General features: G+C 33.8%; 2 protein-coding genes across 8 annotated transcripts; both read left to right on the top strand.

Moving 5' to 3' along the window:
- The first annotated feature begins 265 nt into the window (after positions 1 to 265).
- LOC143426727 (uncharacterized) lies at positions 266 to 9,251 on the top strand. 7 transcript variants are annotated; one of them, XM_076900342.1, is made up of 11 exons: positions 266 to 504; positions 2,151 to 2,515; positions 2,903 to 3,133; positions 3,226 to 3,426; positions 3,517 to 3,924; positions 4,027 to 4,497; positions 5,094 to 5,381; positions 5,967 to 6,401; positions 6,480 to 6,616; positions 6,710 to 6,828; positions 6,917 to 9,251. In XM_076900342.1, the coding sequence occupies exons 2-11, from the start codon at positions 2,195 to 2,197 to the stop codon at positions 8,914 to 8,916; spliced, it is 4,611 nt and encodes a 1,536-aa protein (XP_076756457.1). In that variant the 5' UTR covers positions 266 to 504; positions 2,151 to 2,194; the 3' UTR covers positions 8,917 to 9,251. The 7 variants fall into 7 exon arrangements, with proteins under 7 accessions (XP_076756457.1, XP_076756458.1, XP_076756455.1 ...); XM_076900343.1 differs by lacking the exon at positions 266 to 504 and adding an exon at positions 525 to 646; XM_076900340.1 differs by lacking the exon at positions 266 to 504 and adding an exon at positions 1,946 to 2,065.
- A 1,593-nt stretch (positions 9,252 to 10,844) lies between these two features.
- LOC143426736 (intermembrane lipid transfer protein VPS13A) lies at positions 10,845 to 26,894 on the top strand. Its single transcript, XM_076900356.1, has 50 exons — positions 10,845 to 10,985; positions 11,103 to 11,210; positions 11,667 to 11,793; positions 11,857 to 12,004; positions 12,097 to 12,308; positions 12,376 to 12,550; positions 12,639 to 13,117; positions 13,203 to 13,424; positions 13,480 to 13,592; positions 13,779 to 13,987; positions 14,069 to 14,235; positions 14,317 to 14,434; positions 14,988 to 15,287; positions 15,415 to 15,547; positions 15,651 to 15,881; positions 15,980 to 16,119; positions 16,205 to 16,302; positions 16,385 to 16,584; positions 16,662 to 16,841; positions 16,916 to 17,281; positions 17,389 to 17,772; positions 17,872 to 18,038; positions 18,115 to 18,376; positions 18,511 to 18,577; positions 18,721 to 19,061; positions 19,232 to 19,373; positions 19,451 to 19,743; positions 19,804 to 19,972; positions 20,063 to 20,254; positions 20,361 to 20,599; positions 20,704 to 20,971; positions 21,036 to 21,190; positions 21,269 to 21,471; positions 21,540 to 21,876; positions 21,963 to 22,175; positions 22,247 to 22,723; positions 22,807 to 23,076; positions 23,154 to 23,507; positions 23,586 to 23,765; positions 23,828 to 23,962; positions 24,499 to 24,650; positions 24,731 to 24,896; positions 24,965 to 25,161; positions 25,266 to 25,455; positions 25,529 to 25,663; positions 25,754 to 25,995; positions 26,070 to 26,136; positions 26,219 to 26,364; positions 26,442 to 26,568; positions 26,659 to 26,894. The coding sequence occupies exons 1-50, from the start codon at positions 10,845 to 10,847 to the stop codon at positions 26,797 to 26,799; spliced, it is 10,278 nt and encodes a 3,425-aa protein (XP_076756471.1). The 3' UTR covers positions 26,800 to 26,894.
- The last annotated feature ends 442 nt before the right edge of the window (positions 26,895 to 27,336 follow it).

Here is a 27,336-nt window from a genome sequence, read left to right on the forward strand (position 1 = left end):
ATAATGAAACACAAATCATAATTATTATACAATTATTTTGGAATGGATAGCATATATATAAATGCTACCGACCAAAATTGACCTACAAAGTAGCATAAAATGATGAAAATGGATAAAGATCGCACTGTATTCTTTTTAAGTTTAGCTTGCTGAATCCTCGCATTCTGAACAGAGACGTTTCTAAACGACGAGGTAACTTACACTGCTTCCAAGCTAATCATCGTTATCGCATTCATCAGTCATGATCGGTCTATTCTTTTGTCCTGCAACTGTATTGAGGGCTGCAGGAGAAACCAAATAGTAGAAGTGGGGGCGTGTGAGGAGTGTACGGATACTAGAATCACAATTGGAATTGCAGATGGCGCCTGACCTGCGCCACTTCGGTATCGCCATCATTCTGTTCGAGTTGGTGAAAGAAGAAGGAGGGGCTGGTCCACTCGACTCTCGTAGTATTTCTACAATTCATCCTCCGTTCTCTCGGCTACTGTTAGCGCCGATGACGAGGTATTCGAAGATAAACCGCGGTAACGAGATAAAACAAGCAAATCGGTGGCAAGAAAAAGAAAGTAAGAAAAAGAAGGAAGGGAAACGAGTCCAACGATTGTATTTGACTCTTTTTAACATTGAAAATCAAAACAACGCAATGGTAAATCCGGTGCTCTTTGTTGAATACACAAATCGATTGGTATGAGATCGTGGATTCATTGCTGTATCTAAGTATTTATAACAGTCGCTCAGTCAGAAGATAACCTACTTCAAGCGAATTAACTGCTCGAGGTTTGTTTTTTCCCCAACGAAGTCGAGTAATTAATTTACTTTCCATATTTTTTATTCGACGCGCTCTGCGTACACGCGTGTATGCGCTCTAAATGGTTCCTGTCATTTCGTCGTTCCATTGTAAACCGGAAATTCACTTCGAACGAACGGAAATCGACCGTAACGCGGTAGAAAATATTACCCGTGTTGTTAGATCGTTAGGATTAGCCAAATTTTTATACTGTGTAATGGAATTACAAACAAAAATATTTATACAGTTTTCCATCGGAAAGAAATAAAAATATTTCAGAAATGCGACCTTCGTATAAATTACAATAAAGGAGTTACACGTGGAAAAAAACGAACAAAAATTATGTCGTAGGTACTTACACATCTTATCACAGGACTGTCATATTTTATAAACCTGATGTTGAATAACTTGACGACCGAGAAGATAAGTTATTAAATTGGTACGGGAGCCTTAAAACCTATACACAGTTATTACGAAAGGTAAAAGAAACGAATCCAAAGTTGTTTCGGTATACGCGTGTAATTGAAATATGAATCTATTAATAAAAAAATAGATATTTCCAAAAATAAACGTGAAGATTTCAGGTAGCTCTTCTGTTAATTCAGAATACTGTATTAAACAAAAATTATGTATACGATAAAGATTTTCACTTACCGAAGAAACTTAATTTTACGCGAGTATTTCAACCGTCGTAAAAAATTTATAAGTTAAAGATATCGGCCAGTTTTATAATCAATTTCGTTCTAAGCATTAACTTGGAGTAGCAAGTTCTATTGTTATCCTGGTAATTTTGTAAAAGTTAGTATATAAAAGGAAAATAAATAAAATCCTGTTAAACTATCATTTTATCGAATTTACTTTAGGAAGTGATCTTGCAAGAGTAAATTTCCTGTATGGAAATGTTTGAACGCTTTCCTCGTCATCAGTTTTGTTAGGAAAGAAAAAAAAATGGCGCCCCTAGCCTCTCGATCGCGCGGCCACCGAGTATGCTATATGTACATAATCGTACTTCCGCAACATACACCAATAAGTCTTTTATCGTAGTTCAATAAATTGGCCGAAAGAAAATTGGATAATTTCCATTTCGTTCAAATTACATTTGAAAGTGGAGATTTATCCGAGTTTGTAATTTATAGTCCCTAACGAAGTCATTTTTAACATCCGACTATGTGAGAGAGAGAGATACATATATCTGTACATATATATGTATATATATACATAAAGCGGTTTTTCGTTAATGTCATCGGGAAAGAGAAAACGGATCACAGTGATGGAGAAGTGAATGTCGTTCTCCTTTTCTTTTACCTCGAGACGCGGTTCAGGGGATCGAGGAGAAATAAAAGAATATTTCAATGTGCGACAGGGATACAGGAGAAGATACGTGGGACAAAACGAATCTTGTCCAAGATGTCAGGAAGGCTGTCCCGACTGCGTGCACTTCGTCCACGACCCCAGCAACTAAAGGTAGAACCGCATAAAGAAGATAACCTTAAAGAGGACCGACAGGAAGTCGCAATGAGGGAACACGAGTCGCAGAGCGACACGGAGGACATTTCGTATAGTGTCAAAGATGATGGCTCGATGAAGAATAATTTGAAGCGTGAACGTGAAGGGCTCGACTGTTCGGGGCCCTCGCAAAGTTACGAATGCAAAACATGTAAACCTTCAAAGCCCCTACCGATTCTTAAGGCATACCTTGACCATCTTAAGAAGGAGCACAAGCAAAAGGTATCGACATTATTTTCGTTTCGAGTAAAATAATATCGTTTTAATAACAGTTCGATTACCCATTCTTCTTCGGCAGAAAAGTTTAAGAAATGATTTTTCATGAAAGTTTTTTTTATAGAAAGCTGAATATTATTTTGACAAAATAGTGAATCATTTTATGCTGATATGAGAGATAAAATTTGTGTGAATGTGGGCGTATGTCCACGCGCGTATGTGTATGTGTGCATTTATGTGTATAGCTGCTTATAAATTAATAAGCATATTAATAATTGAACATTATTAATTGGTTAACGAAAGTAAATATTTGTATAAAAATTTTTTAAAAGAATATACTTGTATGTTGAAGATGCTTTTCAATAAGAAAAAAAATTACAACATACTTTTTAGGGAAAATTCATGCGTGATAATGGAAATCGATGTTCTATGTGCTCACATGTTGCATTAAACTCAAGGGATCTCGAAACTCATCAAAGAGTACACCATTTGAAGAGAAGATTCTTTCGATGTGCTAAGTGTTCCTATGTGACACATGTACGTGCTCGGTATACAAAGCATGTAAAATATCATTCCATGCCAATGATTAAATGTGATGCGTGTGATTTTCGAACACCATACAAGGTTAATGAATTTTTTAATAAAAATCTAGTATATATATACATCATATATTGTATGCTTAAGTAAAACGTACAAATAGATAATGGTTTTTATAGTGGAATTTGGATAGGCACACTAGAAATCATGGAGGAGGTGGAGCTTTTCAATGTCGTGCTTGTAATTTTACAGCTGATATTAGACAAAGTTTAACAGTACATGAAACTAATCATCATGAACCGCCTGTAGGTCAAACAAACCGTAAACCTAATACACCATTTGAACGTAAGCCAAGAAACAGTCCTAAGCGTTATAATCAGGTAATAAATTAATGCTTTGCTCAACTCATTTAGTTAAATAGTATTCGAACACTGGAGAATATAGTAAAAGTCTATATAAACTAACTTTAGGTGGGTGCAAGTGATTTTCGGGAATCATTGCACATATCTAGAAGTACAACAGTGTCAATCAGTACTGGAAATTCTTTCATTTCTGATCACTCTATGGAAGATAAGAGAAGTGCAATAGCCAATGCAGAATGTATAGCACTGAAATGTGAAGAAAAAGGCTGCCAATTTATTACTGCATGGGATTCTGAGATGCAACGGCATTTGGCAGAATGTCATGCTCCAATAACACCAAATAAATCTAGAAAGCCACTGCCAATGCTAATTCCTTTAAGTCCTGCTAAACTAAACAATAGTACCTCCAGTGGATCCTCGACGACATTACTCAAAGTTCCGCGCGTCAGGGTAAGGCCGGAACTCGCACAAATTGCAAGAGATACGGAACTGGCAAAGTTGTATGGAAGTAAAGAAGTTAGTTACTTATAATTTTTTTTATTCACATTTTCGGTATTTATTGTAAAATAATGTCTAATTAATAATGATATTTAACGTTCGAAATAAATTTATCCGTAGGTTAACAACTTAAAGAAGGATGCGAATAACGCGGCAGATTTATTTGAAAAAAAAAATGCGTCCTTCTTTGATAAGCTTAAGGAAAAGCTTACAACGACGGCGTCAATTAATAACGGAGTGCCGGAGGTAGCTGTAAGTACTACGAACGATTTGAAATGCTGGTGTACTTTTAAAGCTAGTAGCATGGAAGAGCTGGCTTGTCACAAACAAACACACCACACTGCTCTCAGTGTATCTGTGGGCACAACGCGTTGCCCGAAGTGCAGGAGACGTTGCAAAAGTTCAACTGATCTCCAAGTGCATATGCAGTGTTATCACTCGACAAGCAACGATACGTCCATACACAATAGCTTAGAAAAATTATCAAATTGTTCAGAACTACGTGTGACCTCGTATCGCGGTGAATATGCATTCCCAGCGCAAACGGATTGGGACGTTAATCTCAGCGGACTGAATTCTTCTGGATCATCGGTATGGTGTTTCACAGAAATAATAATACTTAGTTAAAGCGTGCACATGAACAATATAAACACATGCACACAAATATATAATAATAATCATAACAATAACGATAACAATAGTAACAACAACAAAATAATAATAATAATAATAATAATGATAATAATAATAATAATAATAATAATAATGATAATGATAATGATAACAACAATAATAATAGTCGTGAAAAAATTGCAATACGAGAGTCAACAGATCTGACTATTTTTTTAATTTCCGTAACGTGTATTTTGAAACTTGTTTAATTGCAAACAAACTCGCGCGCACGCGTACGGACATTAGTTAGAATTATATATTTAAAGTACGTTTCAGTTTAGCTTAAGAACCACCAATTTTTGTTTATTTAAATATACAACGCTATTTTTAAATTCGTATTAATTACGTTCATGATATATCATGATATATATGTGTATATATACGCATATAATATATTTGTTATTATTAAGAATGTGCTTTAAATGTTACTTATGGCAGTCAAGACCATAGACCGTTGTGTTTTCAGTTTCGTGTTATTACTTAATTTTGATAAAGGTAGTCAAATCTTTTGTCAGGTTGAAGGCTCCTCGACGCATCCAAATGGCCGACGAGTATTCAAATGCCCGCATTGTCCATTTTGGGCATCCACTGCAAGTCGTTTTCATGTTCATATTGTCGGTCATTTAAATCGGAAGCCATTCGAGTGTTCCCTATGCGCGTATCGCTCTAACTGGCGGTGGGACATCACAAAACATATTAAACTTAAAGCAGCTAAAGATCCAGTTCATATGACTGCCAGGGTACTTATGACGGATGAGACAGGTCGACGGAATTATTCCAAATATAACAAATATCTTGCACAGGTGAAAGCACAAATTTCACTTACATTTAAACAATTTATTTATTAATATGAGAAAAAGGTGCTTGTCAGGTGATTTTCACAGGCGCACTGATTTTTTTCTTTCTGTTCTAAACTTATTTGATTTAATTTATTTATATAGAGTCTTTTTTGACAATATTTTTTTATTGTTAAAATTTTCTCTAGTAAACAATACATGTATGATTAATTGGAAAACTGGATTACACGTTTTAAAAAAATGCCGAAAAACTTGAAGGAACACTCAAAACGTATGTCGTGTATCGAAGCGCTTGGACACTTGATTGGTGTTATGATGTTAATCTGATTGCAATTACAAGCATATTCTTAGTAATTAAATCCGACATGATAATGTTAAAAATTTTTCGTGCCTTCAGACCTGATCTTTATTTTGCCTGGAACTTTCTCTCTCTCTTTCTCTCTTTCTTTGTATTTCTATCCCCCTGTCTTTCTCTCACACTCATTTTCTTTTTTTAAATGAAACAAATCCTGAGTGTGCCGGACAATTGTTTTTCGTCTTACGTGGAATAAAGACCTATATTTACATTGGATCTTTCCATTTTCTCGTTAGGTTGAGCAACAATCGTGGGATGACCAAACTATGGAAGAGCGTAGCGTGGAAGAAGCTAATACTGACGAACCACCAACTAAATTATTAATAATGAATAGCAGCGAATATTTAGAAACATCTGAACTGATATCCAGTCCGATTTCGATTGTACCTGCAAATGAAGGAAGTCATAATCTTAATACGATCAATATCGGACTGAGATCACCGCCGCCTTTGAAAGCTGCCACCAAAAATCGAGGACAATCTTTACTTAAAAACAATTTGATATCTACTCAAACAGCGGGTGGATCAAATGGCTCTACTTCCTTCGCAGAAGAAAATAAACGTACCGTATGGAAGTGTAAACGTTGTAACTTTCGACATTCCAATAGAGATACCGTTTCGACACACGTCAAGTCTCACAGTGATACAGAACAACGTTCTGAAGAAGAAAAAGTACGAAATTATTTTAACTGACTTGTGCGTCAAAGAAATATTTAGCATGTCGATAAGTTTTATTCACATGTGTTATAGAATGCATTTGGTTGTGGGGATTGTCCATTCTCTGCACCTGATGTAGCGACTTTGTCGATGCACAGAGCTCATCATCGTCCAAACTTGGAGGCAATTTTTAAATGCTATCTATGTCCATATTATGTCAGCACTAAAGCGTATGTACATTGCGTAAATAGATTAGTGTCGTTACTGTTAAGTTTTTTAGATTTTTTATTAATAACATTCATTTATATCTACCGTTTTTACAGAGAGCTTTTAGATCATGTCAGACTTCATGGAGAAGAGCTCGCCGTTGTACATCAACAAAATATGGATTACAATCTCTCTAACAGATCTAAAGCACATCAAAGTTTAAATACCAATAGCAGTGAGTTGAATAGATTCAACTAATAATTTAATTTATTTAAAGATTAAGCTTCGGTCATGTTACTTAAAAATGATTTAATAAATTTTAGATACCAATCGTGTGAAACAAGAAAAGCCAGTGGAGCAAGTGATTCATATAACAACGCAAAACAACGTAACATGTTTCACAAATGCTTCGAAAAACAGCGGTGTACCACCGCCGTTGCTTCTTGACACTCGAGCACTGCCTGAAGCTCCATTAGTGTGGGTATCTCGGCCAGACGGAACACTCACGAAAATGTTAAAATGCCGCCACTGCCCATTCGTGTCTTCGCGACGCGCCGAGGTCCGGGATCACGAGACTATGCATCTTGACTCGGCTAGCAGTGGTCCCGTAATTGCTTGCACAGACTGTAGTTTCACTTGTACGCGACGAGAAGTTATGGTCGCGCATACAGATATGCATTCCGGGTCGTTAGGCACGGTTCATTGTTTGGTAGATGATTCGAGACCTGACTCGCAGCAATTAAGTGATCTGTCTACGCTTCTCGGATTTACACATTCTCCTGTACTAGGCTCGGAACCAGATTTACGGGACTTGAGACTCGTTCACTGCTGTAGCAAATGCCCCGCACGATTTCTTTGCGAAAAAGAACTTAGAATCCACTTAAGATATCATTCTACGGAATTAGCATATTCGTGTCAGTGGTGTTCCTATGCTGCTCGACAACCGGCCCATCTTTTGGCACATCAGAAAGCACATTCTACTGAATATCAAGAGCGTACCAAGTATTTGTTATCTCTGTATGGACATTCGCAACGATATCCACCGCCAACCACAGCTTGTGTTGAGACGAATAGCCAAGATTCGAATAATTCAATTCCTACTGTCGCTTGGATCGTAGTCGAAATTACAGATACTACGAATAATAGTTTTAATAACAATATGAGCAACACGAATCAACGGACTGGCAATCAAGTGTTCACTTGTGCCAAATGTCCGGCTCGTTACTTTAAGTTGGATGCTTTAGAGTATCACATGACGTTGCACGGATCAAATAACAGATTTAAGTGCACCGAGTGTGATTATTCGTCGAAAACAGCTCAGAATTTAGTGAAACATCAAGTGGTTCACAGACGTCAACACGAAACAAGCGAGTTGACTTCAGTGAATTTATCCAACCCTCCCGATCCACAATTTGGAATTTTCATGCGTGGTAATCCCAACTTTGTATACCCTGGTTATCTGAGAAACGGTCGATTGAAAGAGAAGCGGTACAAGTGTCACAAATGCCCATCAGCTTTCGAAAAACGGGAACAGTATAGAGTTCATTTAACTTTACATGGTGCAAAGCAGAGATATCGTTGTGACACTTGTGATTATTCCGTTAAATATTACGCTAATTATATCCAACATTTGAAAAAGCATCAGGCGAATGCCGAGGCCCAAGCTTCACGCAGACAGTTCGAGGATGACACTATCACCGTCGATAGTGATACAATTTCTGATAATATAGTCTCTATTTCGCGATCAAGCAAAACCCTTAAATCATCTAATACTTCTGGCTCAGCTGTATCTACTAATGGAATTTCGATGTTAAATTATGGTGGTGCACAAGCCTCGAATCAGGATAAACAGTCTTTGATGCTGTTACAGAGGAAGGGAATTGTTTTCTCATCTAATGATGAAATGGAGGCATTACGTTGTCAAAATTGTCCATTTTCTACACGTGACAAAGATCTGATGGACGCTCATAAGCGTCGGCATGGAATCGAAAGAATGACACCATCTTGTCCACACTGTGATTACATACCACGAAAAGACGAAAACATTGGAGAGCACATTAGATTACATTTTACAAGACTTTATAAACCAGAGTCGTATCTTATTATAGAATTATTAACATTGACAATGAGAAAGATTACGTCAAACGGGAAGGAAGAGAAACAAAAGGCTGCTGAATTACTTTTTAAAGAATATTCAGACGGAAGATTCTTTCCATTTACCGATACCAATTCATTTGGTAACAGCCCGCCTGCAATAAATAGCCAGAAGGAAAAAGTCATAGTAGATCCAAACACAGGGGAGACAAAGCATCTGATCATTTAAAAAGAAACTAATTAATCGGTTTAAAGAAAAATAATCGGACGATGTACATTTTTCTTTGTATATAACAAGTGTATAATGCAGTTTAAATATTTATAAACATTTTCTAGATTCCGCAATTAAACATACTATAAGCTTTATAGTGATGAAACAACTTATACTCTTGGAGCCAGGAGCACATGTGCATGTTGCGAGCAGTCGATGAAAGTACTCAAAGTAATCCCCCTTTCCCCGGTTCGTATAGCTACACTTGCCCAACTAAATATTTAGTTCTAGTTAGATTATCTTCTGCTATTTTTTAATGCTCTCACTGTTGCTGATGAATAAGAACTTTATTCATGAGTATAAAAGGATAATTAAAAAAAATTCTTATATATTCCTAACAGCAGACTATAGAAACAAATCTCCATGTTTATGCATGTAATTTGATTCATAGTATTGCTACATGTACAGAAACAAGAACTCAATAATAATATTATTATGTAACAATAATAATATTACTGTGTATTCAACAATTACCGTTGTAATCACTATATATATATATATATATATATATATATATATATATATATATATAAACAACCCCGATCGTAATCATAATAATCATCGACTCGATATTTTTCATGGTTAAATTCATCGCATCGCAGATACTAAGTAATGCGATATTTTGTTTATTTATTAAACATATTTCCACATATATACGCGCAAGCACGGTTAAATGTCGACATGTGTAAATATATTCCAATCGATCAATACTGTATATACTACAATAAATAAATGCTAGTACATATGTGGATTTGCATTTACGTATTCTGTAATATGCCTCTGGATTATTTAGAAAATGATCAAGTAAATCTGCTAAGGTTCGTTTCCGATCATTGTAATTCTAACTGATTTGTACGTTAAACACACGAAGTATTTTATTAAATACGACAACGCAATGCTTAAGACTGTTCGCTTTTAATAATTTTGTATTCATCGTTTTTAACATTTTTTTTTATAATCATTTTTCTCCTTCCCCTAAATTTATATTTATAGGTTCAACGAATATACGCATAGATCGTCGAAAAGGTATAGGATTACATATATTTGAAAATGGAACACTGATCTATCGACATTAAGTCCTCAAAGGTCCTATATAACCAGCACTGGATTAAAAAGGTTTACCTGCAAACGATATATATGTGACAAAACAAGACTTTTAATATGTATCGCAAAATTAGCAATAAATAAAAAGATTAGAATTGTTGAAATCATAAAAATTTATAAAAAAACCTGAAAACAGATTTCTCACAACAGTACATTTTATTTTGAGACTCGTATGATGATAAATGTCGATAGATCAGTTTCCTATTTATCTGCTCGCTTGGTCACGTGTTGGTGTTGCACGCCAGAATTGATAAGACTCGACGAGTGTGCACAAACTATAATATTCGATATAGCTTGTAAGTAGTTGAGAACTGAGTAGCGATTTTCAAAAGTTTACAATCTGCCTGTAGATATTGTTTACGAACAATGGCTGCGAACTGTAAGATTGGTTTCTACACGGTTTAAGAAATCTATCGTGTGACCACACTGTCTTGTGCTTATCTTCGAGCATGGAATGAACACATAGTAAACAATTCATGATTTTCTGTGTGGTTTGTTTTGATGTACATATGTATTTATGTTATACCTGTGGTATGTGGAATACATAGATAAATTTTTGAGTAGGCGGAAGTAGCTGTTCGTGATGGTTTATTTGATCCGAGGCTGGTACCAGAATTCCGAACCAAGAGAAAAGGGGATCAATAAAATCCCGGGGTTTCGCGCATGACGGAATTTATTTTACGAATTTCTTAAGGTTATGAAAAGGACCCGTGCTACTTACAAGAATCGTGTTGCACCGAATGCAATAGATAAACATAGTAGATCTAGTTAAATGCTGAACAATGTTCGAAGGTGCCATAGCGGCGTTCTTGAACCGGTTTCTGGGGAAATACGTCGAAGATTTAGACACCGAGCAGTTCAATGTTGGTATCTTTTCTGGCGATACTTGTCTTACAAATCTTAAATTGAAACCCGAAGCTTTGGTAAGTAAATTTTCGAAACTTTTACGACGAGTATCCCGTTTCAATGTTGTTAAGGAAATCGTGAATTCGATATCTGTTTTTGAACAGATGTTTATTATAATATTGTTTGGTTTGCAGTATCAACTTGGTTTGCCGATAAGGGTAGATGTTGGATTGATAGGAAAGATTGTATTAAAGATACCATGGTCCGGATTATTTTCTCAGCCAATTATTCTATGTATAGAAGTAAGAAACTGCATACATAAATTTCATTTTTACTTGCAGAAGGATATGCATGGAAGAGCAAGTATATGTGTGTGTGTGCATGTGCGTGCGCATGATTTTATCAAGCTAAAATTAACTTTGGATTGTAATATTTGTTTACATACTTTTAAAGAAATTACTAAGAGTGTTCACTTACAGTTTTTATACGGGTATATATGAGTCGCATCATAAACTGAAATTGTTCAAACAAATGTTACATCAATTTGTCGGCAACCTTAATTAACACGTTGACATAATGTTTCAACATTACTAATTGATACTGTCTTAACAAAGGGTTTTAAATATGCCTGCAAGTAATAGTTAAAAACTGTAGTTTCCCTTGTATTTATGTAAAAGATTATTGCAAGATTATTGATTTTCTCTTAGGACAGTTTATATATATGTAACATTATATTTTATTTTCTTTCTGTTTGTAAGGATATTTACATAGTAGCTATGCCTGCTGGTTATGGCTCATACGACGCAGAAGTGCAAAAAAAGTTGATAAGAGCAGAAAAGAGGAAGATATTAGAAGATTTAAAGGAAGATGAGGCATCTAAAGCAGGTAGTTAATATATAAAGTGAAAATATGATTGTATCAATTTTTAATCTGTACTGTTGATTTCAGAATTGTTTGATAATTTGCTAGCATCTGTGACAAAAAATTTTCAAATCACTATAAATAATGTACATATTAGATATGAAGAAAAACTGAACGAATCTCTATGTGCTTGTGGTATCTGTATTCAAAGTATATCAATGATGACTACAAATAGGTAATTATTATTATTGTATACATTTAATTTTTCCAATTATTACTCTATGTTATTATTAATTTATTTACAAATCCTAAATGTATCTTTATTAGTAAGTGGAAACCTGGTGTTTGTGCTAGCAACTTGAGCACAATTTATCAATTAATAAGAGCAGAATCTCTAAGTATATACATGGATCATGATACAGAATCTGCTTTTACAAGCAACAGTTGTGACTGGGACATATCCAATTTTTTAGCATGGAAAAATACAATGCACAGGGCCCTACAGACTTTTGGCATGAGAAATAAGGAATTTCAGTTTTGTATGGCTTTTTAATTAATTAAAGTAAGATGAATATAATTAAAGAAACTAACAGTATTATGTTGCAGTGCTGAAACCATTTACTGCAAAAATCAAAGTAATTATACATAAAGGGAATGAAGCTCAAACATCTCGAATGTTGGTTGATATTGTGCTTCATGATATGGCGATGCAAATTTCTGAAATGCAGTATATTACTTTTTGCCATCTTTATGATTCGTTGTTACGTGCAATTGTTAATAGGTATGTATACGGATTTTTCATACAAGGTTATTTCGATTTTACGCTTAGTATACATATATATACGAATACTACAATAATACTATTTCAGACCATATATAAAATATCGTCCGAATGAAACTGTTAAGGAAAATCCGTCAGCTTGGTGGAAGTATGCTTATAATTCGATCTTGGATTACAATATAAGACCCTACACTTGGGTAAAAATTCTCGAACATAGAAAAAACTATAGGAAATATAGAGAAGCATGCTTGCAAAGCTTGCAGCGACCCAATGATACAGAATTAAAATTGGATTTACAAAAATACGAAGATTCTCTATCAATTTTGAACATAGTAATAGCTAGAGAGCATGCTAGACAGGAATTAAAAAATGGAACGATTGAAGAGAAATATAGGAATATAAATACTAATATTTTAATGCAAAAAGTTGAAAATACACTGTTAAGTGAACAAGAAGTACAAAATAATGACATGCAAGGCCAAGAAGTTGAAAAATTATCGTATCGTGTTAATAATGGATCAGAATCAGGAAGCAAGATAAAATTAGAAAAACTACCAAGACCAATTGGTACAATTTTTAAGATTTATATATAATCATGTGATTTAAATAAGTATAAAATATTCTAAAATAAAAGGATTATTGTCTGTTTTAGATTATAAATTTAATTTTACATTAGCAAATTGTTGTATGAGTCTTTTAAGTAATGACAGGGAAATCCTTGTTCTAAGTATAACTCAATTTTTGACAAGTATTGAAGTACGTTCTGCGTTGTCTGCTTTTAAAGTATCTGCACGAGCTGAAAGTTTTGTGGTCGAAGGTGTTTCTGTGGAAGGGGATTTAGTACCTCTGATCACCGTAGATAATGTTCTAACAGGTAACAGAATTAACATTATTATGCATTACAATTTACTACATAGTTATTTCTACAGGGAACGTATCAACTAACTTCCTGGCGATAGATTTTGAGAAGAACGGAGAAAATGTGGATCCAACCTTCGACGTATCTATAAAACTGGAAGCTATTGAAGTGACTTATTATCATGTAATAATATTATTACAAGATAAACGAACGTAAATACGTTAATATAGCTGAATAGCGCTACTAATTTATTCACGAAAAAAATAGAAAGAAGCAACTAAATTGTGTATATGTGTGCGTGTATGAGCGTGTGCGTGTATACAGTATGCATTTAAAAGCAAAATGATCTTAGAGCTTATTACATTTCAGCATGCCATGGTAGAAATAATTCAATTTTTCAAACTGAATGATTCAAACATTCAAACAACAGTTTTATGGGTATACAAACTGTACGAATACATGAAAAGTAATTTACTGATTCTGGTAGATAATATTGTTTCCCAAACACTTCGAATCAGTTTTAAAATAGATATGAAAGGGCCGTATATTGTATTTCCTGAATATGGATCGATACAGAAGTGCGTATAATACCAAACGCTATGTAGTATAACGAATATTTAAATATGCTTGAATCTTGAAATAATATGAATGGATTTTAGGGGTGGACATATTCTTATCGTGGATTTTGGTAATATGAATTTGTCTAATGAACTTCAGGCTACCAACTTGCAACTTGAGGACGCAACACTCATGGAACTGGAAGAATTGCTTTATGACAGAATACAGATTATGTTTTCTGGGGCCCAACTTTTGTTTTGTCACTCAGGTTTTTATTTGCGCTATGAAGCTTTCTTCTTCTATATTTTAACAAATTTTGTTTTCAATATTTATCGCTTCATTGTAATAGGAGATGATTGGAGATCAGCTAGGAAAAGAAAGGATTCTGAGTATCATTTTTTACCAAAGATACAAGCAAGTACAGTTGTCTCGTATAGTATAAAACCAGAATATCATCAATTACCAAGGTATACAATTTTGGACAAAAAAGTAGCACATGTAGTATATATTTTTTTTTAAAATAATGATACGCTTAGAAATTCCTAAACATAACAAACAGTACATGAATCATATGCCTTGTTCAAACTTACGTTTCCAGCAAAAATATTTCAATTTGTAGTTTATTGATTAAATTATTGATTATTGATATTATTGTTAGAATCAAGTCAAGAAAATGTATTATAAAAGAATGTAGGAACTATTTTCAAAATAAAATTAAATAAGTCTACAGACTTGCTTTCTGTATTTTACATCTTATATTCTGATACATAAAAGTGTGTTATTTATTAAGATTTTATAAATCGTTTTCTTTATATACTAATATGCAATGTTTATTTGTTATTTGTTATATTCAAGGAATTATAAGCATTTGATTAAAAAATAAAAAATAGTACATATGCTATTATTTTGTCCGAGAATGTACTTTATAATTTTCTCTAACTAAAATAAGTAATAATAAATAAAATAGATTTACTATGTGCTTGTTTATTTACTGATTTGTTTACCTTTCTTTCTTTTTAGAACTAAAGTGAATGTCTCTATTTCAAGTATAAAGCTAAACCTATCAGAAAATAAGATACGATTAATCGTACATTTTCTGAATTTATTATTGTTGGCATATCAACGAAACAGGAAGAGATATGAGAATGATTTGAAACAATACGTTGTGTTTCAGTCAAGTTCAAACAAGATTTTGACGTCGTTAAAAGAACTTAAAAATGTGCAACGTAGTATATGCCTGTCGTCGATTGAAATCATACAAAATAAAGTCACGCATGAGACGAAGGAACTTCTAACAAATCATATGCAAAAGCTTGATAGGTAATGGAATAAGACTGAATACTAACAGAAAAAATATGTTTCATTATTCTGACTAGAATATCAAGTACAATCAATTATTCTTGTCGCAACTAAATTGTATCTGAAGTTGACTTGTTTTATGAAATAGGAGTGTCGTGTCTTCCGAAGTTAGTGAAGAAGATTTGGAATTATTGTCAAAGACCATAAGTTTGTCTGGATTCGACGATAGCGTATCTCCGTGTAATCACATCAATCTCTTGCTGAGATTTGCTATTGAAGAGGTGTTATACATATATTTACCTATTTTTACTCTAATGTTATTTAGTGAAATTTTTATTACAAGTAAACTTTGTAGTGTACTTAATGATACTTGTAAATATTTAGCTATCGGTTCATTTGGGAATCATACATTATGGAAGGGAGGAACCTTATTTGAATCTAAGATTACATGCATTGTGTTTGGAAACAGCAATAATGGAATATGGGCCTGCCATTCAGTTTGGTCTGGGATCTATTCTTTTAGTAGATAAGACAAATGCCGAGGTAACTGGATCATATTTAGAGCTGATATCTACCGAAGAGCCACATGAAGTTTTTGTTTTATCCTACCGTAAGGTATGTTATAAAGGTTTTTTTCTCGTTTATATATTTATTATTATTATGGGTTCACCAGTTTTTGTGGTCACAATTTCACTTGTTTTTTTCTCTTTTAGGTCAGGTCGAATTGTCCGGACTTTAAATCTCACTTCAAAAGTATAGAACGATCTCTCGTTGTAAATATATTGAACATTAATATAAATCTTCACAGACCTGCATTATTAAAAATGCGAGAATACTGGTACAGTTTAATTAAGTGAGTATGTTACCAGTTTGTTGTTATTCAATAAAATGAAATAATGTAAACAATAAGTAACAGTTTTTCTTTTCTTTCTGTTTAGCATTTTTAAATACAATGACCTCTACAGATTTATGGAGAATGCGTGTCACAGTGTTGTACACTGGAAAATGAAAGAAAATGATCCACCTATTCCTCCTGGTAAATAATAATATTATTTAAATAATAATATTACCAGAAATTTTGCTTTCAATCAATCATCTTTATGATTCCGTTTTCTTAGGTGCAATTAAACTGAACTATTCTGCTCGACTTAGCGCCCTCATTGTAAGATTTTGTGATAAAGATTTGGATTTAATGGAAATACAGATTCAAGGTGTAGAAAACGATTGCATTTATAATGCTAACGAAAGAATGGTATTACGTGCGCATCTTAGATATTTGTCAGTAGAAGATCTGAATGAGGATACGCTCTATTCAAAAGTAAGCTTTAACATATCAAATGTAAAGTATGTTTTATATTCTCAATTAAACGTAAGCATTTTTTTATATTGTACTAGCTTTTAACTACTGAAGAAGATAAGGTTCTTGACTTAAAATATGTAAGACACATACCAAGATTATATACATGCTCGGACATTGATACAAAACAGGATGATGTGACGTCAGATGGAACATTTAAGCTTTCTATCGGAAGACTTAATTGTGTGCTTATTTGTAAAGTGTTATACGATTTAAAGGTAGAAAACTAACATTTACTAGTATTAATTGGTATTTTGTAAGAACAACAGCATTAAACCTCTTTTTTTTTTAGTATTTTCTGGCTCCATTTAGTACCGCTAAATATTGTTTGGGATTAAAAAATTACCTAGTTAAGAAGCTCATGATTGGAATCGAGGAATTCAAAAAGAACGCAACGAAATTGCATATTTTTATCGACATTCAGGGCCCTATATTTCTCTTACCTCAACGAAAAGATGTCCCAAGTCTTATGGTATTAAATACAGGCATATTATCAGTCGAAAATTTCTTCAAAAAAGTCGATCATTCGGTTCAGAGCATCAAAACGCCCAATAATGACACGAATAATCAGTTAATAATTGATAATATTCTAATAAAATTAAATAATATAACTGTATCTAGAGCAATCATGACACTTACTCGAGATTTGGAAATTCAAGTAAGATTTAATGCTTTAACACATTTGCTGCGATTTACCATTAGGTTTAATCTATACCAACTTTGTGATCGCTGTGAACATAGTAAAAATTATATTTATATTCATAGGAACCTATCGTCGAGCCTGTACATGTTCACTTCGATGTTAAAAGGAAAACAGAGTATCGCAGTGCGATGGAATTTCAAACGTATGGTTTATTTAATATACAAGGTTCCATGGATTTTGTGTACATTAATTTGAGCCAAAGGGATCTGACATCTAGTATACTGGTGTGGAAAGAGAATGTTTCTAAAATCTTGTTATTCAAAAATATGTGCGTTAATGAAGCGCAGTCTATAATGCAAATGCAATTGAAAAAAGCTAATCAAGAAGATGCGATGGTAAAGAAGTTGGAGGATTTTCTTACGCATAATGAGAATTCTGTATGTGAAATTAACACGAAACTAAGCTGGGACGGATTGCAGATAAATTTATTTTTAGATCCCGATGAGGTAATTTATGAATTTCTGTGATTCTACTTTTATTCTACTATATTTTAAAATATTATTTAGATAATTTACCTAGCCATTTCGTTTCTCAATGCTCTTCAGATATTAAGCTCACCTGTTCGCGACGTGAATCGCGGTTTATGTAAATTAACATTCGGAGAGTTAATTAATACATACGCATTCTACAGCGATAGAAGTCTGAAGATGAAGCTGTCTCTTCAAAGTTGCGTCTTACAAGACACTCGGAAAGAATCACAAATTATAAGAAAGTTTGTATATACATTTGTCCTTTCTGTCTGCACATACAAAGCAAACAATCGTTTGTAACTTGTTTTTTTATTGAAGAATAATTCAATCACCCGCGAGGCAAGCAGGTACTCAAGACGAATCGTGCATATCGATTTCAATGTCTCCTATTGTCGACATAACGTACACTCGTGCACTAACTGGGGAAAAATGTTTCGATGCACTCATTCAAGAAGTTAGAATGAACTTGTCTGTACCCTTCGTAATGCATTTAACTCGGTATATTATGGATTCCTTTCCAGTGGATCAAATTGAAAAGGGAATTGTTAATCACGGATACGAAAACAACAATTCTACGGCAGTAAGTAAAATTTTGTTCGTTAAATAAGAGTTAGACTTTCTGGCAATATTAATATTATCTCGAATAAGTGTGAATCGTTATTTATTTGTACAACACACGAATTCTTACAATAGTAATATATCTTTTGAATCAAGACCAAGGATATTACCATTGCAGAAAGAAATAAATTAAAATGCGCACAATATTTTAAAGAGGAACCAGGTATTTATGGTCATTTACTGCAATTTAATGTTTTAGTTGCATATTTGATAAGTGTTAGATAAAAAAAGGTGTAGACATTTAAATCGTTTAAATCTATAATCATCTAAGTAGTAATACCATATTTTTTTCTATTCCCAATTTAGACACTTCGATATCCATTAGGATACACAAGCCAGAGATTTTGCTTTTCGGAGATCTCAAAACCAACAACGCACACGTAATTCTACTGCAGTCTGAAGTGTCAATTGAGAGTAGCAGACACAGTTGTTCGTCGTCGATCGTTTGCACGTTCACAGATGTACGCGCTAAATCGAAAAGACAAGGAAATTATTCGAACTGCAATCCCTACTGGTTATTATGTCCTTGCGACATAGAGATTTGTCGAAAAGAAGAGGCACCCGAATTCATTATCAATTATACCGCTGTTGCTGTGAACAAACTTGATATTCATTTGTCCGCTGAAATTATACACACATTCATTAATGTAAGTACAAAAGTTATAAAAGAATTTTTTTAATTATAAGAATCCTATAAAATATTCGAACTATAGATAAAAAAAAAAAATACTTTTACACCTCTATATGTACGTCTGTAAGAGTGTTTATATATGCACAAGTTTACATATATATTTAATGTATATATATATTTTTTTAGATATTAAATGAGGCTACAAGTTTTGTGGACAGTATCAATATAAAATTAGAAAATGGTATCGTGAACCAAAACTTCAACACGAATACTAACTTGTGGACGCCGAAAAAAATTTCCAATGTACCTTATAAAAAATTGAACAGCGGCAAGTTTTGTTGCGTAAACAATTTTATGATTAAAATTAGTTTTGCGCGAATCATTGTGCTTTTTCCTCTTTTACAGACAATTCGCAATTAGTCTACGAATACAATGATCGAGTGGTAACTTTCACCTTAAAACCATTAATATTATGTTTGTTACTGGAAATAGAATATTCAACTGAAAGATTCCCAGTTATAAGAATTGAAAGTATAATTACAGTTTCCATTAACGACTGGTTCAATGACTTTAATCTTGAATCGAGTTTGAAAGTTTATGCGTTCTGTTACAATACGGATTACAAAAATTGGGAGCCTCTAATCGAGCTCTGTTCAGATGATGGTGCAACTTACAAACCATGGGAATTATCGATAAAAGTAAGTTTTCTGTCATCAATTGCGATCAATTTTTATAACTTGTATTTTTATAACGTATAGATTCGTTATGGTGAAGCGTTCATGGTGAATTCAAATTGGACTGACTCCTATCATCAAGTAAAACAGGATGCATTTAAAACCAAGAAGAGGAATGCTAAAAGCACTGATCAAGATATTACAGACATGGTTTTCATAACTCCGGATTACTTGACTGTATCAAAATCAAATGGTGCGTAAAACTAAGATTTGTTACACCTGATTGCGTACACGCATGTAGTAGTAGTAGTATTAATAATAAGTATACATACGATTATTTTAGAGACAGAATTATACTCTGCATATGAAGAAGATTCTGATACAGATGATGAAGAAGGTCAAAAAAAATTAGCCAGAACTTCCAATTATTTATTTAACAGTAACAGTAGTGGAGATGAAGATAGCGATACAGATAATTCCAGTACAAACGAAGACGAGGGACTAGAATTAACACCTGAATGCAACGTAGATTCTTGTAAGCATTCATTACGAAACATTTTTATACAAAATATGTTTAATAAAAATACTTGGTATTTTATAAATAAATATTTTATTTTATCGCAATAAATTGTTGATTACAGTTGGCCCAGTTGGCCGTGAATCGATAAAGTCAAACGATCAAGCGGTATATTTCATTGTATCTGCCGAAGACAAACTGAATATAGTAATTACACCAAATTTAATAACTGTAGTAGATATTATCGTGAATGCCTTTCAACAAGCAACTAGTGGAATACCTATAGTACTCACTAGTATGAAAAAATTAAATCTTCAAAATGACATTGGCCATGAAAGCCGAATTGAGCTTCTTGTAGCAGAAGTTAGTATACTATATTCTTTAATTAATATAAGTTTTATAATTATTTTTATCTCTCTCTCTTTCTCTCTCTCTACCTATACCTTTCCTCCCTGTCTTTTCTGTAGGAAAAAGAAAACAGCAAAAATGTTACTCGAGTTATCGCTGCTCAAGATTATCAAAGTACTAGTCTACCAGCAAGTGTCCCCAGTAGCCCAGAAGGGGAGAGTCATCATTCAATCAGTCCCCAATTGGCCAACGATGAAATAGATTTAGATGATCCTGACATGAACTTACAAAATCATTCAGTGCCAATAGAAGAAATATTTCAAGAGGATTCTCCAATGAGTATATACAATACAATCACTGGAGAAATCTTACACATAGTTTTTAAAGGTATCTTCTATATAATAAGTGCATCTTTGAAGAAATATCCTTATCTTTTTCTCTACATTCGTAGGATTTGAGGATGTACTGATTTATTGCCCTAAAAGACAAGGATGTAATTTGATTCCCCTCCGACCTGTTCGACACGAGGTTCGCTATCACCTAGTGATAGAGGCTACGATCAATAATTATTTACATCGTACAATCACTGTGCGATCACCTTTACAGGTAGACCTGTACAGTTTAATTTATTTGTTTGTCTTTTTGTGTCCCTTGTGTTTTGTTTCACGAGTATACTTATTTTAGTTCCGAAATGAAACCTCGTATGCGTTGGGTCTCTGTTGTAAGAAATCATTGCTGGATAAACTGGGACTCCCATGTATTGGCGAACCAACAAATCCTTTCGATGATAACATCAGGATGACCATTATTGAGCCAGATTCGATTTACAGTGTTCCTTTATACATAGCTTATCACTTTCCTGTATACATATTACCCGCTTACTTAGAGTATGTAGAATATAAACTAGAATAAGAGCAGAAATTTCACTGACATTGCAATGGAAATCTTTTTGTAGAAAATATCAAGTCAGTGAAGAGGGAATTTATTGGAAAGAGCTAAGCTCAAAAATGAATGTGATCAAGGACATTTGTTGCAAAATGAAGGAGGACGAGACTAATTCTGTCTTTTGCGTCAAAGTTTCCTGCAATGAAATTCCAGTGGTTACAAGACCAAGCTGTCAAGTGCCCAATTATTTAATAAGCATTCACTCGCCACTTATTTTGAACAATCAGCTACCATTTGTTATAGACATTCATATACCCGCCATTAATTATGAAGTGAAAATTGAACCAGGGGAAAGGATAAATATGCATTCGTTGAATTGCAATACCGACATCCAATTTATTTTTAAGGTACGTGTGTATTAAAATATCAGAAAGCATTAATAATTAACGTAATTAATCATTCACTCATTGTTTGCAATTTGTTTTCTTTATAGATTCAAAATTATTTGGGTGTATATTGGACTGGTACAGCAAAACTCAATACAAATTTGGAAAGAAAATTCGTGGTAATGAACACAGACAGCGAGTCAGAATCGACGAAACAATTTCTCTTGTGCATAGAACTGTGCAAGATTACAAGCTGGCACGTTGTTATCCAGTCTCAATATTGGATGATAAATAAGTCCGGATTACCCTTATTCATTCAGGTAATTGTTTTACTTAGAAACAGATATTTACCATGCGTATCTTTAGAACTTACACTTAATAACGATAATAGGAGTGCTACAGCCATATAATCAATGAAATACCCGAAGAAGAGTTGATGGTGTTTTCTCAGAAGAATAGCAAAAAGAATACAGTTAGATTAAGGGCTCATCAGTCTGAATGGTCCCTGCCATTCGGTTTGGAAGGAATTACCTCCATGTCTCTGATCGTGTGCAAAGATGTAGAACGAGGAAGAAAATACAGAATTTTAACAGAGATCGAAAGTTCTCGGCTTTCTCCTAATTTTACGAAGATTATCACGTTTCTGCCCTATTTCTATATTGGAAACAAAACGAAGAGGACGTTGAGATTTATGGAGGAAAATGATCAAGCTGACTTGTGGAACGATATTCTTCCCGGGCAAAGTATACCATTTTGGCCAGTTACAGAATCGATGAAAATGAGAATAAAATGGAGAAGCAGCCAATTGGTGTCTCAACACTTTGCTATAACGCATATAGGGAAAACAGTATTGAGAATGGACAATGGCGTAAGTAATGGAAAAGTTGTAGAAATACGTACCAAATAGAATTATACATCATATATAAAATACATAACTTTATTTATGTACAGTCGGCAGTTACCGTGAACGTAAAGGGTGGTATGAATTCTCCGTTCTACGTTACATTCGAGAAATACGTGGCTGGTGATATACCTGTGAGAATAGACAACTTCTGCGATGATCTATTTTTGAAAATCAATCAATGTAACTTAGGCCAAGTAGCATTAATAAATCCATTTCAAAGCCTCTTGTATACGTGGGACGATCCCACTGAGCCTAGAGAACTCGTTTGGAATGTATACAACAATAAAAAAGTCGGGTACAAAGCGAGATTCCAAAGGGTAAAGAAACATCATTTTTGCACGACGCTATTTTATTAGTATTAAAATGAAGTGAAATATGTTTTCTTCGTTTTAAGGACGGTTATGGACAAGAAACTATGCCACTTGTGACTGTTGATAAATGCAGTGGAGGGACGTCTACAGTTTGTACAATTATATCCCAGAATAATAAAACCACATGGTTAGAGAGTAAATCTGCAAGTTTCAGTAGCGAAAATAATAATTATGATGAGAATGTAAGACCAGCCACGTTAAAGCATACAGAGCCGGAGAAAACGATCGTTTATTGGATCAGCTACATGGAAGGGAATCAAAGAGTTTTACTATTTACTCAACAGGAAACAGTATTCTTAAAAGCGAAGAGTATCATTGATCCTGAGCCCAGTAAAAGGGAGACATTCATTTCCTTTCCTGGTATCGGTATCAGTATCGTATGTATAAACTATAAAAATCACCTATTGATGGTTTTGTTTGTTTAGTGGTTTTTAAAGAATTTAATATAATTATAGATAACGAAATCCAATCAAACGCTAAAGGAATTAGTTTACGCTAATATATCAGATTCTGCAGCTTACTGGGAACTTTATTTCGATAGAAAATGGAAGAGTTTATCGTTGGAGTTGAGCGTTTGGTTAGAGAGTAAATATGCAAATTCGTGTAAAAAAGCGCAATTAGAAAACTTCATCGATGTAAGTCTCTTAAATATACCAAGCAGAGAATGGCATATTTTAAATACGAAGCAAATTTTCAGGTCGACCTTGTTAAAATGCACATGACCAAACCATTCTTTGGAAAGCTAAGAAGAATCTACTCTCCGGGCATTTGGTTACATTGTAGACAGTCCATGTCGTTAACCCATTTGCAAGGCTACATTCACAGAATACAGGTACAATTGTAAACTTTGATTTAATTAAATGTCACTCGTGTTTCATTCCATGTCAAGTGAAATAATATTTTGTATTCGATGATTGGGATTTCGTTGAAGTTATTACATCCGTTGTAAACCATGTATATTTGTGAAAAGTGATGATTAAGTGGTATCATTTTGTCAGTTTAAAGGCAACTGTTAAAACAATTCTTGCCTCTAAAATTGTAGTCAGACCAGACTGATAAATTCATCTAATCGTAAGCAGATTCAGTTGGAAAGAAGTCGATGGATGATCACAGAATTTACTTATTGGTAGCTAATTCACTTTACATTGCTTTGACTATAATTTAATATAAAATGCTGAACAATTTTAAGAAGTGCGAAGAGCGATGACCATACATGATGGTCATTACCTTCCATCTATTTTCATGCAGGCTGTAACATACTTCGCTGTTAACATCGTCCCAGATATTGAATGAAAACAAGGGTGATCTATTTGACATGGAACAAACCCAACCATAATTAAATGTTTGAATTTCCATTCTCATTTCTAGGTGGATAATCAAATTTACAATACTGCATTTCCGGTAATTTTGTATTCAAATTTACAAAAAGGCGTTATTAACTATTCAGGCAATCGCAAATTAAAACACTTTATAGAATTTTCATGCTTGAAACAAAGGAAGTTAAATTATGACGTTTACAAGTAAGTTTATTTTTGTATGTAAATTATTTAACATCATTCAACATATTTTATAATATGCAAGGTACGTATTGTTTTTGCAGGGGTATTTGCGTTATAGTTAGACAATTTGACCTAAATTTGCAAGAAGGCTTCCTCCTTTCTTTGATCGATTTGATCCCAAAGAAACCAGAAACTAAGTATTCTATCGCTGCGAAACTGAGGAAGGATGTTGCTAGCATCCATATTTTACCCTCTAGTAGAACCAATGTATATATATTTTTTTCTTTTCTTGCTACATAATTTGTACATTGTACATAATTGTACATAATTTACAGATAACGACAAATGTTAAGAGGAAGATTGTGATAGAGCAAATGTATATTTCTCCAATCTTAATGCGTTTAATATTATTAGCTGACACAGAGAGACCTAATATTTATAATATCGACGATGTAGCGGACTACAAGAATCTAATCCGATTTATTTTTGAATATTCCGAGAAAGGAGGATCGGAGAAACACGCCGAGTTCAGGTAGAGAAATATGTATTTTACAAGAATACAGCACAATTGATAAACGAGAGGAGTACAACGTTTTTAGTTCTGTATTAATATGTTGTTCGTTTTTGCATGATCAGACTTCCATGCTACGAAAGGAATTTTATCACAATTGACAGCGATGAAGAACTTATACTAGATTTATCGCGATCTTATATGACTCAAACTATGCAACAGTTCCACGTTTTAATTCGTTCTACTACAGTTTTGGGGAATCATTACGGCTACAACTTCAAATCGCCAGGAGACGATTTCTACGACTCTAATACGGTAAAAGTGTATGAAATCTGTTTTACAACTGATTTACTTTGTTCTAATTTCTATTTAATTTAAAATCTTGCAGTTGATTTTGTGCGGAGATGAAATAGCAGAAAAATTAAGTTACGAGGTGGCATGTCAGTTGGGTTACGCTACGCTAGATACTTCCGAAACGTCGGTTTTTAATTTCGACACTGAGTCGCGTGTGGTACAACCAAAGGTACGTTAAGAAGAGATAGAAAAATTGAAGATATTGGTTTTCGTAATCTGTTTACGCGGTAACGAGTGATGTATAAAATTTTTATTTCAGACAAGGGAACCGTGTTTTCAGAACAAGGATGCGCCGCCTTTAAATCTTTCAATTCGCACATCCTTTTCTACGGAAATCGAGCTAGAAACGTGCAGCCTAGTAACTGCATTTATTAGTAGCATTCACCAAGAAGAACTGAATCACTTCTTCAAAACTTTAGGGAAGAAAATGTCGATATTTTTTGTTACCGAAAGTTCCTACCTGAAAGCTAATTCAAAATTAATAGCAGATATTATGAAAAGGTACGTGTGTAGTGTTGATAAAATGTCAGGTCTCGATCGCATCCATTCACAATTAAATCGCTCTGTGTTTTCAGGGCACAAGGAGTAGGTCATAAATTTGTATCTCGCATACGCTTACCGCGTTATGTTAATCCGTACAAGGCAAGTATAAGATACCACGCAAAAATTAGTTGAGAAACGTTTCACCTATAAGAACCGTTAACTTCTCTCTGCATTTTATTAGGGTGTTGAAATATTCTCGATGCATAAGTCAAAGGGGATGCATCTGTTAAGTATAATAAATAAGAATCCTGGTATAGAAGTGGATACATATTGGGCGCACACCACTCTGTCGAACGATGGAAAACATATAGCCCTCGTCTCTTTACAGTAAGCATAAAAAAATGATTTTCCTACTTGTAAGGGTTACTCTAGTTCCGTTTTAAATTAAAATTTTATTTATATAGGCGATTATATTTCATTGAGAAAGGTTGTACATGGGGATCCTTAAATGTAAAATGGACTTTGGAGACACATCAGTTATTATCACCGCCGATAGTGATTAATAACAGACTTATCTTGCACGTGAACAAGGTACTCGTTTTACTCGTGTTTAGTACATATCGATCGAACGCTTGTTCCATTTGAAAACGGCTAAATAATGAGCTTGAATCTTACCTACAGAATGAAGATACTTTGTCACCTATGGTGGACTGGTATTTGGAGAGCGAAGCGACAGATATTCTGGACTGGCTGTGCCAGAAAATAAATATAGCGATGATCTTGAACATGGAAAACAATACATGTTCAAAACAAGCTGTATAACTGGAATCCGAACGAAATAAGAAAAAAAAAAAGGAGAAAGAGATAATTGTATATTTAAGATAGTCAGGCACAATAAATTCTCTGACAAACGCAAATATTTCCTTCTGTTTATATTGAAAACCTATATCTAGAAGCAACATTATCATTTTTTCCTACAAATACAATGGTTTCTCTCATGCTCAACTTTTATGTAGTTTAGAAATGTTCTATGTAGTATCTCGCTTTGATTTAAAATATTCATATATATAATATATTTTTATATACTCTCATCATTAGTTCCTATAAATCACGAATCAGAAAATCAGACATATCTACATATTATAGTCATTTGGATAAAGTACGTCTAGTTTATTTCATAATTTATTTACAAAAAGTCTTAGTAAATTACACTTACAGGCATCTCCACTCGAACTAAAGTAAATAATTTAAGAACTACACGTATTTAAAGATATCTATAGAGTAGGATACTTTGGGGTCAGGGAGAAGCTGGGATTAGGGAAAGTGTTCTGTTTCAACTTATTTATCTCATCGTCATCA

The sequence above is a fragment of the Xylocopa sonorina genome, chromosome 9 (assembly GCF_050948175.1).
Source record: "Xylocopa sonorina isolate GNS202 chromosome 9, iyXylSono1_principal, whole genome shotgun sequence".
NCBI classification, from domain to species: domain Eukaryota; kingdom Metazoa; phylum Arthropoda; class Insecta; order Hymenoptera; family Apidae; genus Xylocopa; species Xylocopa sonorina.

Bases quoted from the DNA above. Each gene is read 5' to 3' on its own strand.
- LOC143426727 (XM_076900342.1), top strand. From the start codon at position 2,195: ATGTCAGGAAGGCTGTCCCGACTGCGTGCACTTCGTCCACGACCCCAG. The intron at 3,925-4,026 runs GTTAGTTACTTA...ATTTATCCGTAG, and splicing joins AGTTGTATGGAAGTAAAGAA to GTTAACAACTTAAAGAAGGA. The intron at 5,382-5,966 runs GTGAAAGCACAA...TTTTCTCGTTAG, and splicing joins ATAACAAATATCTTGCACAG to GTTGAGCAACAATCGTGGGA.
- LOC143426736 (XM_076900356.1), top strand. From the start codon at position 10,845: ATGTTCGAAGGTGCCATAGCGGCGTTCTTGAACCGGTTTCTGGGGAAA. The intron at 13,593-13,778 runs GTAATAATATTA...ATTACATTTCAG, and splicing joins TTGAAGTGACTTATTATCAT to CATGCCATGGTAGAAATAAT. The intron at 16,120-16,204 runs GTGAGTATGTTA...CTTTCTGTTTAG, and splicing joins TACTGGTACAGTTTAATTAA to CATTTTTAAATACAATGACC.